Source organism: Archocentrus centrarchus, chromosome 19, assembly GCF_007364275.1.
Source record: "Archocentrus centrarchus isolate MPI-CPG fArcCen1 chromosome 19, fArcCen1, whole genome shotgun sequence".
Taxonomy (NCBI): Eukaryota; Metazoa; Chordata; class Actinopteri; order Cichliformes; family Cichlidae; genus Archocentrus; species Archocentrus centrarchus.
Window position 1 is genome coordinate 267,702 of NC_044364.1, and position 13,551 is coordinate 281,252.

The 13,551-nt window shown below is 40.2% G+C and overlaps 1 protein-coding gene across 1 annotated transcript in view; it reads left to right on the forward strand.

The window, feature by feature from the left end:
* The window catches only part of ca10a (carbonic anhydrase Xa), a 412,177-nt gene that overhangs the window by 41,612 nt on the left and 357,014 nt on the right, over window positions 1-13,551 (forward strand). The window contains exon 2 of the mRNA XM_030754899.1: window positions 4,249-4,323. Coding sequence (XP_030610759.1) covers window positions 4,249-4,323 — 75 coding nt within the window. The remainder of the gene's footprint in view (window positions 1-4,248; window positions 4,324-13,551) is intronic.

Genomic DNA, 13,551 nt, shown 5'->3' on the forward strand with positions numbered 1-13,551 from the left:
GGGAAGTAATAAAAGCATGAATAACTTTTTCCAGGTCCTGTTGCGGGAGATAAGGTTTTACCTTGGCAATGACTCTAAGTTGGTAAAAACTGATTTTAGTAACAGCACTTATTTGCTTCTCCATTTTAAAATTGCTATCTAAAATGACACCAAGATTTTTTACAGCATCACGACAGTGAGGAGCCAAATGACTCGGAGTGCCAGAGGAATTGCTTGAGGGGTCAAATTTGCCAAAGCATATGACCTTGGTTTTGCTTTCATTAAGATTTAGGAAATTGTTTTTCATCCAGGACTTAATGTCACTTAGACAGTTCAGCAGGGGTTCCCATGGATCTCTGCTGTTCAGTTTGACGGGCATATACACCTGGATGTCATCAGCAAAACAGTGAAAAGAAATATTGTGTTTCCTAAAAATTGACCCTAGAGGCAACATATACAATGAGAAAAGAATTGGGCCCAGAATGGACCCTTGAGGCACTCCACAAGAAAGCTTTGCTGTGGTAGAAAAACAGTCTCCTAGATGGACAGAGAAACTCCTGTCAGTAAGATATGATCTGAACCAAGTCAGAACCATGCCTTTAATGCCAATTTCATGTTCTAGGCGGGATAGAAGGATCTCGTGGTCCACAGTGTCAAAGGCAGCTGACAGATCTAGAAGTACTAAAACTGCGGGGCTACCAGAGTCAACAGTTAAAAGCAGATCGTTAAAAACTCTTAAAAGACCCGTCTCTGTGCTGTGACGCAATCTAAATCCTGACTGAAACTTTTCCCACATTCCATGTCCACTTAAAAATGCTTGAAGTTGCTTAAAAACAACTTTTTCAAGGACCTTGGATAAAAATGGTAATTTAGATATAGGTCTGTAGTTCGAAAGAACATCAGGGTCAAGGTTCTTCTTCTTGATTAGAGGCTGCACAACTGCATGTTTAAAGGCAGCTGGAACACAACCAGATGCAAGAGAACTGTTAATTAGAGCCAGTATAGTTGGTCCCACTGAATCAAAAGCCTCTCTAAAAAGGCGAGACGGAACACAGTCTGTGGGAGAGTTTACAGGTCTCATATTTTGAATCACCTCCTTTAGTGTGGAGAGTGTGACAGGCTCAAACTGCTCAAAGACAGCTCTGCTGGGAGGAGGTGCAGATGAGTCTGTTTCAGCCTGAGGTGATGAAGGTCTGAGGGCAGAAATTTTTTCCACAAAAAACTTCTTAAAGTTTTCGCACAGTGCAGGACAGACCTTCGCTTGGTTTACATTACAACGAGGATCAGCTAGTGATTTAAAAACACTAAAAAGAAAATGAGGCCTGTGACTGTTACTTGAAACAATGTTAGAGAAGTAAGCAGACTTTGCATATTTTACTGCTTTCTGATATTTCAACAAACAGTTACGCAGGATCTCTAAGGAGACATGGAGCTTATCCTTCTTCCATCTTCTCTCAGCGCGTCTGCACTCGCGTCTGAGAGCGCGGGTTGTCTCATCCAGCCACGGCTGGGAGGAAGGTTTAGTACGTTTGGTTGTAAAAGGGGCAATACAGTCCAGTGCCTCTGTGCTTTCTGTCAGTCCAGCTTTGTCCAGCCATTGGTAGGATTTCTCTATGTCAGCCACTTCTTCTATCTGCCGGTGGTACATGCTGTGCAGAGGCCTGTCCTTCCATGATGGTTCCTGTTCTTCCTCGTCTTCTTTCTCGGATTTCATTTGTGGTCATCTTCCTGATGTATTCATAGATCTTTGTTGTTTCATCTAGGACAGTGTTTCTGACACTCACTAGTCCTCTGCCTCCTTCTTTCCACTTAGCATACAGTCTCAGGGTGCTCGATTTGGGGTGAAACTCTCCATGCATGGTAAGGAGCTTTCTGGTCTTGACATCAGTGGCTTCTATTTCCTCCTTTGGCCAGCTTATAGTACCAGTCAAAATACTTTCCCATTCATATGAATAGATTCATAATTCATATTCAGAACACCTCTGGGACATTATGTTTCAGTTCATCCCACACCACCGGATTGCACCTCAGACTGTCCAGGAATTCAGTGATGCCCTGGTCCAGATCTGTGAGAAGATTCCCCTGGACACCATCCGTTGTTCCATTAGAAGGATGCCCCAATGTTGTCAGGCATACATACAAGCACATACGGGCCATAAAAACCACTAAGTACCATTTTGAATTGCTGCAATTAAATTTTAGCAAAATGGATTAGCCTGCCACATCATTTTTTCTCTTTGATTTACAGGGTGCCTTTCAATTCAGTCCTCTGTATGTTAATAATTTTCATTTCCATCAAACAGCATGACATCCTTTCATTCCTAATACATCACCTAGTCCATATCACTGTAGATATCTAGCATGATTTTCTTCCCATTGAGATCCGCTGTGTTTTCAAAGTGGTCCTTTACGTTTGCTTACTGCAATAGCTCTGCTTTCCACATAGATCATCAAGGGTTTGATTTACCTCACAGAATCTATCATTGTAGTATCTTAGCAGCTATTTGTCTAAAATGATGGTGTTTGAACGGTTTTACATTTACTTTAATTAAACTGAAACAATGGGGTGGAAGTGGGTATATCAATTTTTAAATGCTATTTTATTCTCTTTCTTTTGTTGGCTGTGTTATTTTTGACTCTATTACAATGTTGGTGAGCACTCTGCTCACCAACATTGTAATAGGGTAGACAGTGAATGAGAAAGTGATGCATTTGTATTGTTGCCAGTGGGCTGTGAGAAGCTCAGCCACAGGGTGAACATATAAACTGTACACAGAATGGCCCCAGCCAGCCAGTGGTGCTGTGGTTAGCACCATCACCTCATTGGCACCATCAAGGTCTTTGCTATGACTTTGTGAGTCAAAATTTAAATGTTATAATGAATTTGTAGCTGTCTGCAGTTTCCTATGTATATTTCTGTTCAACAGGAGCTAACCAGTCCACAAGTTCTGTAGAACTCATGTGTTAAGTCTTTGTAATCAAGTTACTAGCAGCCCACTTATAGTTAGGGATGGGGTTAGATTAACATCCACCTGTTTTTTGGAAATCCCACCAATTTTTGTATACCCAAATGTAAAAGTGTATGAAAGAAAAACAGCAAGCCCAAATCCATGTATGAGGCTTCATTTTACAAAACAAAACACTTGTTGAACACTTACATTGAAAATATGGTTGTTTAACTGGAGCTAAAATACAATGGCTCCCTAACATTAGATGGGTCACCAGAGACCTGATTGGTGTTGTGGTGAATTATTATTTAAAACAAATAAACAGAAATGTGTATTCAGTCTTCATTGGGATCTCATGATAGTGGCACCAGCCTGAAGAGGGGGAAAAAAAAAAAAATCAAACATCGGATGGACTCTGATTAATGCCCTCAGCATGTTTCAACTATTGTGGCAGAGCAGAGCTGGTTGGTGCAACTCGCTTAATAGAACTAAGAAGTGCAACTTATAATTCCTCCAAGCCAATAGTCACAATGACATGTACTCTTCCATGTTGTCTACAGTGCTATATGCAGGATAAGAGGAGGAGGTATAATTGGTTGTTCTTACAGTTTTAATTTCCTGTTAGAAAAAGACTATAAAAACTATATAAACATTGTACTGAAGTTGCTTCTGCCAGTCTAGAAGTGCTGGGTGGGACAGTCTCCTTCTAATGGTCTGGAAGGACTGATGCAGACAGAATAAATTTCCATACTAATGCCTAGGGAGTCATTACATCACACAACAGTTTGCTAAACGTATGCACATGTATGTGTTTAGTCAGAATCAAATAAGAAGATGAATTCTACATGGACACCAATGTGCTCTGAGGCAGACTCTAGAGACTATTTGCCACCTCCTGAGCCACAGGTGAGCCACAGCCACCTATGGGGTGGTCATCTACTAATCGGAAGGTTGATGGTTTGCTTCCCGGCTCCTCCAGTCTACATGCCAAAGTATCCCTGGGCAAGATATTGAACCCCCAGTTCCTCGCAATGTATTCGTCAAAGTGTGAATGTCTGAGGGAATGTTAGATGTAGAAAAAAGTTGTTGTAAGAATGTATGTGTGAATAGGTGAATGCAAACTATGTATAAAGTGCTTTGAGTAATCAACTAAAGTAGAAAAGTGCTATATAAGAAATGGTTCATTTAAGGCCTGTTGATGAAAAGTTTAGCAGGGTGGGTGGAAGTGATTAGGGTGGGGAAAAAGTTGCCATTTTTGTCTAAATTTCAAAAATAAGTGACTGATGTTACTCTTGCTGTGTCTCTTCTCCTCACCTCACAGCACAGCCAAATCCACCAAAAATTCATGAAGGATGGTGGGCATACAAGGAGGTGGTGCAGGGGAGCTTTGTTCCAGGTAAGCCTCAAAACAGTATGCAGCACTTTGATGTATGGAAGTTTCCTGCACAATACAGATTTTCCTGCATGCACTTTAAACATAGTGTGTGCTTGATCCAGAAGTCGAAGCTTATTACATATTTAAGATAACATCGGGCCACCTTGCCCATAGCCTCTTTGCCCTTCCCTCGCAGCTGACACATTTTCACTGATTGATTGAAAGCAGCTCACTGTTCCTTCCACCTTTTACATCATGTTGTGTATCTGCGTGTCATGCCAATTATTTTCCAGAGATTGTGTTTTCTGCTGAGCTGAGGTGCTTTTGATAAATCCTGAAGGTAGCTGTGTGCGTGCGTGTGTGTGTGTGTGTGTGTGTGTGTGTGTGTGTGTGTGTGTGTGTGTGTGTACATGAGGAAATGTCTGTCCTTATGAGGACTAAATGTCTGCATATCGAACAATTAGAAATTAGAAAATTCAAATAGAGGACATTTAACTTGTACTCTTCTACTGGCATCAAAGCTAACTTTACTTGAAGGTTAAAGGTGAGCAATGAATCTTTCTATGATGAAAGTGGAAGTATTAAGTGGCAATTGGTAAAGACAGTGTATTTCTAATTCTCATGGAATGTCTAATTCTGAGGCTGTTTTGTCAGAGTATGTGTCCTTTGGTGTCAGTACTCCAACACATACCCACAAAGTTTGAAGAGGTTGAGGAGCTGGCAGTGGCCTTGCACAGGTTTATAACCCCGTAGGCTGTGGTGCGCTTCCTGGTCCTGGAACCTTTTGTGTTTTGTTTTTTCTTTCCCTTGTTTTGTTTGTTTGTTTGCTTTTCTGGCCAGAGCCATAACCGGGTGCATCACAGATGACAAAGAAAACCTTCTGTATAACTGGGTCACATTATGACTGGTTTTTCAAAATTCTTTCTTTTTGCGCACACAGTAACATGACAGTTACCTGCAGTGTAACCTAATGATACGCTTTGGTACCATGCGGGTTGTAGTTATAATACAGTTAAGCTTCTGCTTACAGTGGTTTCACAAGTTCTGAAGTTATTCCAAACCCTAGACTTAATTAATATTAATTAATCTTCTTCCATAATGAACGAAGATGGTTAATGTTTACTACTGGATTATTATTGGATTGGATAGGTTACTGCTCTTCACATCGTTGGCTAGTTTTGCGGAAAGACATGATGTAATTACGTTCCCATGCCAGCCGAGAGTGATAATCTCCTCAGCGTGTCCTGGGTCTGCCCCAGGACCTAGAAATTCTGTCCATAAAAATTATCACACACACACACACACACACACACACACACACACACACACACACACACACACACACACACACACACACACACACGGCCAAATGCCTTCTCCAAGTGATCTCCCATTAGAGCACATCCTCTGGTCCCCCTTCTTGAAGATGGGAACCACCACACCAGTATGCCAATCCAGTGGCACCACCCAAGATCTCAATGCAGCATTACAGAGGTCTGTCAACCAAGATAGCCCTACAACATCCAGAGCCTTCAGGAACTCAGGGTGAATCTCGTTCACCCCACGGGCCCTGCCACCAAGGAGTTGTTTAACTACCTCAGTGACCTCATCCCCTCGTCCTCAGACTTTGCTTCCTCTACAGAAGATGTGTCAGTGGGATTAAGGAGGTTCACGAAGTATTCCTTCTGCCACTCAACTATATCCTCAAATGACATCAGCAGCACCCCACCTGCACTATACACCATGTGAGTAGAGCACCTTTTCCTCCTGAGTTGCCTGATGGCTTGCCAGAGTTGCTTCAAGGCAACCGGACCCGAGTTTTTGCTTCAGGCACCACCAGAGCCATGTTCCTTTTGGCTTGGCGGTACACATTAGCTGACTCCAAAGTCCCATGGGCTATCCAAGCCCAATAAGACTTCTTCTTCAGCTTGATGGTGCCCTTTACCTCCAGTGACCACCATCTGGTCTGGGGATTACCATCACAACAGGCACCAACCACCTTGCAGCTGTAGCTCCATGCAGCAGTCTCAACAATGGAGGTGTGGAACATGGTCTATTCAGACTCAATGTCCTCAGCCTCCCTCGGAATGCTGTCAAGGTTCTGCCGGAGGTGGGAGTTGAAGATCACATGTTTAGGTGCATCAGGTCAGTCCAGCATCCTTCCCCCATCTCATCCAACTCACCATGAGGATGGTGATCAGTTGACAGCTCAGTGCCTCTCAGTGTCCAGAAACTATGACCTCATATCTGATGATTCAATTACAAAATTGGTCATCAACCTGTGACCTAGGTGTCCTGGTTCCACATGGACAAACTTTGGCTTTCACAGCTCAGGTTCCGATGAGGCAGGCCATTCCTCCCAGTCACACCCTTCCAGATCTTTGCTCATGTGAGCGTTGAATTCTCCCTGTAGGACAATAGAGTCACCAGATTGAGAGCCCCACCCAGTGACTCAAAGCATGCTGGATATTCTCTGCTGCACTCAGCAGGTCCCGGCCATCAGGCACTCTCGCTTGAGCACCCTATCCAGGCCTGGCTCCATGGTGGTGCCCCGGTAACCCTATTTTGGGATGGGTAAACTATTCCCTTGGTCTTTTTTCCATAACGGTTGTCTATTATCGCTTTTCTTCTGGCCCCTCACCCAGGACCACTTTGCCTTGGGAGACCCTACCAGGGGCAAAAACCCCCAGACAACATAGCCCCAGGGATCACTGGGACACACAAACCCCTGCACCACCATAAGGTGTCAGTTCAGTTGGTGATTAAATTTTCATCTTCATATAAAGATGGGAATGTAGTAATTTAACTGTGACAGATAAATAAGGCAAGACCAGAGAGTTCACCACTTGTTGTTGGGGTGTTTGTTGGATTTTGCTCTGATTTGTTGCTGGCTAAAGGCCAAAGCTGCTCCTCCTCAGTCAGCAGTACAGCTCTTTCTTCTTTAATAAAATATTAACACAGTTTTCACAAACCTTTTTTTCAGTTTGAACATGTTAATTATGTTTGTTTGTGTGGCATACTTTTACTACAAGGGTACTGTATTGATCATTCTATTATCTGAAAAACATTCAGAGTTATCAAACCAGCTTGAGTGATTATGGGAAACTTGAACAAATGTATCTGTTCTGCCAAAATATTAGAAAAATTGAAAATATAATTACAATACTGCATACTACATGTATGTATGTATGTATGTATGCATACTACTGTTTTTTGATGCTGTATTTTGATCGTGTGTTTGCCTGTTAACTTCAATACAGTTCTAACCCTTGGCACTGTCTTAATGTGCTTTACTAATATTTAGCCATGTAGCTATCACATGGTTATGTACAACTTTTTAAATCAGGGTGGTAAAGTAAGTGTTTTGCCATAAATATTTAAACCAATGCAGTAGCACAATGAGATAGTAGGATACTGCAGTATGCATCCAGTGAATAAAGGCATTTGTATTTCAAGACAAAACACACAGGCTTCCCCGGCTTAGCTAGACCTTCATAAATAGGTACCTGTTTGTCCTACATTTTAAACACTTGTTGGTTTTCCTGCTTTGTTTATATCAGCTGTCTCTTTCAGCAGCAGTTTTTGCCACGCTTACTTTACTAACTACTGCACAAGAGCTGTAGCAGTTAAACACTGTTCATGATTCCCTCATGGCTGCAGAGAAACCCTAGTTACCTTGTTCCACAGCCGGCAGGACAAATGAAAGAATAAGGGAAAGTAAAGGCTTTTCTCTGCAAGAAAAAGCAAAATTTAAGAGAAATAACACTGATAGAACATATCCTTAAGGAGCCTATACTCTGCTTAGACAGTGAGAAGTGACAAAAGAGTGAAATTGCTCACTGAAATACTGCTCCAAAAAAAAAAAAATAAAGCAGCATTTAGAAAACATCAGATCTCAGTGGGGAAAAAAATCATGCTGGATATCTACACTGATATGGACTGGGTAATGTGTTAGGAGTGAAAGAATAACACATCGTTTAATGGAAATGAAAATTATCAACCTACAGAGGACTGAATTCAAAAACACCCTGAAAATCAAAGTGAATGTATGTATATAGCATGTACGTATATTTTAAATGAGGTGATATTTGTTTTGTTAGGAGGACTACGGATGGAAATTAGCCTTAAGGCTATAATTTGGCTTATTTTACATTGTTACAGATGTTTGTCAATATGTGTTGTCCTTCTTAAAGAAAGAAAGAAAGAAGAAAAAATGATGAGGCAGGCTAGTCAATTTTGATGAAATTTCATTGCAGCAACTCAAAATGGTACTCAGTGGGTTGTATGGCCCCCACGTGCTTGTATGCATGCCTGTCAATGTTGGGGTTCCTAATGAGTCGACAGATGGTGTCCTGGGGAATCTCCTCCCAGATCTGGACCTGGGCGTCACCGAACTCCTGGGCGGTCTGAGGTGCAACCTGAAAGTGTTGGATGGACTGAAACATAATGTCCCAGATTTAGGTCAGGTGAACATGGGGGCCAGTCAGTGGTATCAGTTCCTTTATCCTCCAGGAAGTGCCTGCATACTCTCACCACATGTGCACTGTTGTGCACCAGGAGAAACCCAGGACCCACTGCACCAGTGTAGGTTCTGACAATGGGTACAAAGATTTCATCCTGACACTTAATGGCACTCAGGGTACCCTTGCCTAGCTTGTAGATGTCTGTGCATCCCTCCATGGATCAATATCCCAGAAGTTCAATTGATGTGATGCTATATTCTAATTATTCTTTTTTTTTTTTTTTTTTTTTAGCTCTGTATTATCCTCTGAGGAGTTCTTAACAAAAGTAGCAGCTTGTGAATTTGATTAGCAGTTGAATTTTTAGCATTGAAGCTACAGGGAAAAGCAGTAATATCAATGCAAAGCTCCTCTCAGGTGTGGAACAGTGGTGCTATCATAGCTCTGAGCCCTCTTCACTTCTTTTCACCTGTTAATGGCCCATTTCACTTTGCTGAAACACTTATCTGCGGAGGTCAAAAATTGCGACCCAGCTTCTCGAGACGTTTGCACCCCAAGGTTAGCAAAGCAGATGTAATCACATTTTCAGGCCTGGCTGACCTTTAGAATATTGCTCATCCTTTTAGAGCACTCTCAATTAGCTTTAAATTTGATAAAGGTCAAATACAGTTCTATGTACTGCATCAGGTTCCCCTTTGCTTTTCCCTTTTGTTCCCTAGCCATGTCTTACATTTAACTCCTTCACTTAAAAGCTATGGAATGTGTCATCAGCCTCACTCATTGTACACCCAGGAACAAGGGTACAGTAAAAGTCAGTTCCTATGCAGGCACAGTCTACATGAATTTACCCCATAGGGCTAATTATTGGTCCTCAAAGTGACTGTTTATCTTATTTAGAGCCAATAAAGTATGCCTATGTTCCCAAGTAATAGAAGGTTTCTTCTAGATGTCTAAGTGTTATACCAGGAGACAGACTGTGTTCAGCCAAATATAAAAAGAAATTAGGTAAAATATAAATTTTGGTGCAGAAGTAATCACTGTTTCCTCGCAGCAAAAAAGGTTCAGGCCTTGAAAGGTCCTATAAAAATGCCAGTTGGATGCATATGATACAATATAAGCTTCCTTTTTTTTTTTTTTTTGGAAAGTCTTTTTTGTGCACAAAATGTCAGTAGGGATTCAAAACTGGTCTCCATAAGATACAAAGCACAAGGTTTCTAATAAGTACCCCTGTTAAGGGTATAATAGACATATTTTAGATGGTACTGCCCTACAACAAGTCATTGTATGTGTAAAGGTACTTTCAGGTACTTTATTTTGTGTTCTACTTTCTGTAGCACAAACTTGTGAGTGGCTCAAGCAGTTATTCCACTATTATGTCTTAGAAATGTGCTTCGTAGTTTTCTCATTTCACTTTAATTAATGGATGCATGCTTAATTTAATTTGTGAACTCATTAGTTTGTGTCTGTGATTATAGAATTCTGCTTAGTTTTAATTAACATAGCAATGCAAATACACAAAAAATTATCTTATTAAAAATTTTCCCAAACTTACAACTCAAGTGTTTGTGTTGCAACAGTCTATTAAACTAATTAGAATGTCAAAAAATAACTTAGAAAAGCAGAGTCTCAGGTCTAGTCTGTGTTCTAAGATGAACACAGGCGTGAGCACAATTTTATATATGCTAAAAATAAATCAGTGAAGCATTTGGCTTATCATATGAATTAGACCCTGCTCGCCCAGCTGCAGCTCCTCTCCGAAACCATTTCTCAACCATGTCTTATCTTTTACATGCACTCACTCTTTATACTGTACAACTGATCTTAGTCCTTCTTAAACCACATCAGTTACAATATGCTCAAAAGTTACTACCAGGGTTGCCCTTTGTCAGTGATTCTGTTCATGAGTTTTATGGCCAGATTTTTTTAGGCACAGCCAAGGTGCAGAGGCTGTCAGATGATGACGGTACTGCTGGCTTCATCAAGCATTCATCTCTATGTGCACTAAGGTGGCTTGCAACAAAGTGTGAAGTGGCTAGGATGAGAATCAGCACTTCCAAATCCAAGGCCATGGTTGAAAAGGGTGGACTGTCCACTCCATGATAGGGACAAGTCTCAGCCTCAAATGGAGGAATTGATGTGTCTTGGGGTCTTTTTATTTTGGAATGGAGTGGGAAAGAGCTGAGCATGAAGGTGTCACTTATTTACTGGTTGATCTATATTCCTACTCTTTTCTGTGTTCAGTAGGCTGCCGTAGGCTTCCCATGATGCATGGAGTGTTTCCTCTTCATTTACCTCTTTTCACTCTTTAGCTGTGCCCAAATTCAGAGCTGCATCTTTCAGAGGACGTGCCCTACGTAGTCTGCATCCTTCAAAGCAAAGGCCGTAAAGACTGAGAAGGCCAGAAGTGAGTGGCTGTTAAATTGGACAGTCTAGCCTACAGCGGACTGCTCCTGTCACCTAGCAACCGTGACAGTAGAAGCTGCAGATCAGTTACATTGTTTGACAGAAATAGAGGAAAAAATCTTGATTTTATCTGATTTGTTTTACTTTTATGGGAGAAAAACAAGATATTTCATCAGTGTGACGTATCAGAGGCCACGGGCTGTGACCAACAGTAATTTAGTTTGCTAGCTCACGAAACTAGTGTCATTTTATTTTGACAGTACAAATAGGTCCTACATTATATATATACTATTTTATTATGATATATATTTTATATATGTATAAAAATGATCAGTGGTGGAATGTAACTCAATTTTTCCTTACTTTAGTTAAAATTCAAGGTTCACGTATTTATCTCCATTTTATCACTTTATACCTCTATGACTGTCTCAGAGACAAATATTAATATATTTCAACCACTTCAATTGTCTGTAAGCTTTAGTTAGTATATTTAAGGGCAATATCTCATAGTAATAACTAAAAATAAAATAAAAAGATGTGATCTTTTTGTGTGTTTCAGATAAAATGAAGGGTAAACTCATGTAGTAAATATTCTTTTATTGGGTGAGGAAATTGTTCAATATCATAATTGTCATGAGATGGAAAAGAGAGAGCATTGAAGAGGCTGATGCTTTTAAGCAAACCTAACAGGAGAGAGATGATACAGACACAAGACGTCCTCAAAATATGATTTAATGCTGTTGATTAACTTACCTCAAAATATATAAAATGTGGCAGTAATATTGATTAAAAACAAGCAAAACAAACAAACCAAAAAACCAGCAGGTGTTTCACAGAACTAGAGAAAACTGGCAGGAGATGGTTTTGCTTGACATTTATTTTCAAGTACATTTTGGTGCTAATACACACTAAGTTCTTGAATGTACAACTTTCCACTGCCCTTTATACTTTTTACTTAAAGGAGCTGAAACCACCACAATCCCAAGGACACACTGGTGCTTTCAAATGATGTGTGCTTTGATTCTGAATAGACCAATTCAATAGAAAATATTCCATGTAACAAAAGAATAATTCAGTTTCAACCTGGTGAATTTGTCATTAATATGGCTGATTCATGTAAAATGTGTTTTGAAAAAAATAGTTGTATATTTGTATTGTTCAGTACAACTCCTCAGCTTTACTTACACATTGCACCAGCGCGAACTAGGCTTTGTTGTATTGTTGTATTGCTGTTGGTATTTCCGAAGAGAGCGTAGTGGCAGGATTGCATGGAAGAGGTGGGATCTCAGAGATGTTTGCATTTGTATTTCTGGCATTTCCGTTCTGCTGAACGTAGGGAGGAGAATATTTAAACCAAGTGTGCAAAATGATTTACTGACTATGGCTACATGCAATTCACTGCTAATTATGCTGATATGTAACACCAAAAATGCATGCATTATTTTTTTGTGCTTGATATCGCAATGAAATGACTGCGCCTGTGTAAAGAAAACAGCACATCTTTTGTAAATCACCCGTAAAACTAAACTAAAACCTATGAGTGCTTTTTGGAGATTGTGCTCAAAAGTTATTTTGTTAAGTAGTGATGGGATGTTTGGCTATTTCCAAAGACTGATCTGTTTTGGCTTGGCTCCCGTAGAAGAGTGGCTACCAAATGGCTGTTCATTTACTATCACTTGGCACTTTCTATTTCAGCCTAATTTAGCAATTATAAATGACAGTATTAGAGATGAATATTTGTCTGTTTAAAGAATGGCTCCATAGGATAGTGGTTTACATATCTGCTCTGCATGCAAAAGGTCTCTGGCTGAAGATTGTGAGAAAAGTTTCTTTGGAATTGCAAATTTGTTCTTTTTCTTTCTTATGTGTGTGGAAGAGGAAGCAATACCCTGATTTACAGACTGAGGCCTATGCATATCTCTGGCTGCATCTGCTTACTTTTCTTTACAAAATTATGTTGTCACATTTATGAATATGTTCCAAGGAAGAAGTGGGTATTCAACTTGTTGGGGACCTCTTGACGTGTCTTTTCTTGTAGCATAGCTCTTTTTATTTTTGTCAGACTTTTTAATTGGATTTAAATCTAAGTCTGTGTCTCAACCTGGGTTGATGAAACTGGTGTCATGGACTTAGGTGTAGTCCTACCAGAGCACAGTGGAGCGACACTCCTCCACTTTTTTTTTTCCAAGTAAAGAAATAAAGTATTCAGATTCAGATAATCTGGCTAAAATTCAAACACTACTAAAGAATAGTTCATGAATGAGTCCCGATAAACCAAAATGAATATGCAAAACTATAAACCTGATATTTAAAAAGTATTGTGTATGTATTTGTATGAGTTTTCTATGTTTTTTTTTTTTACGTTTTTTAAGTTTTTTTAAGGTTT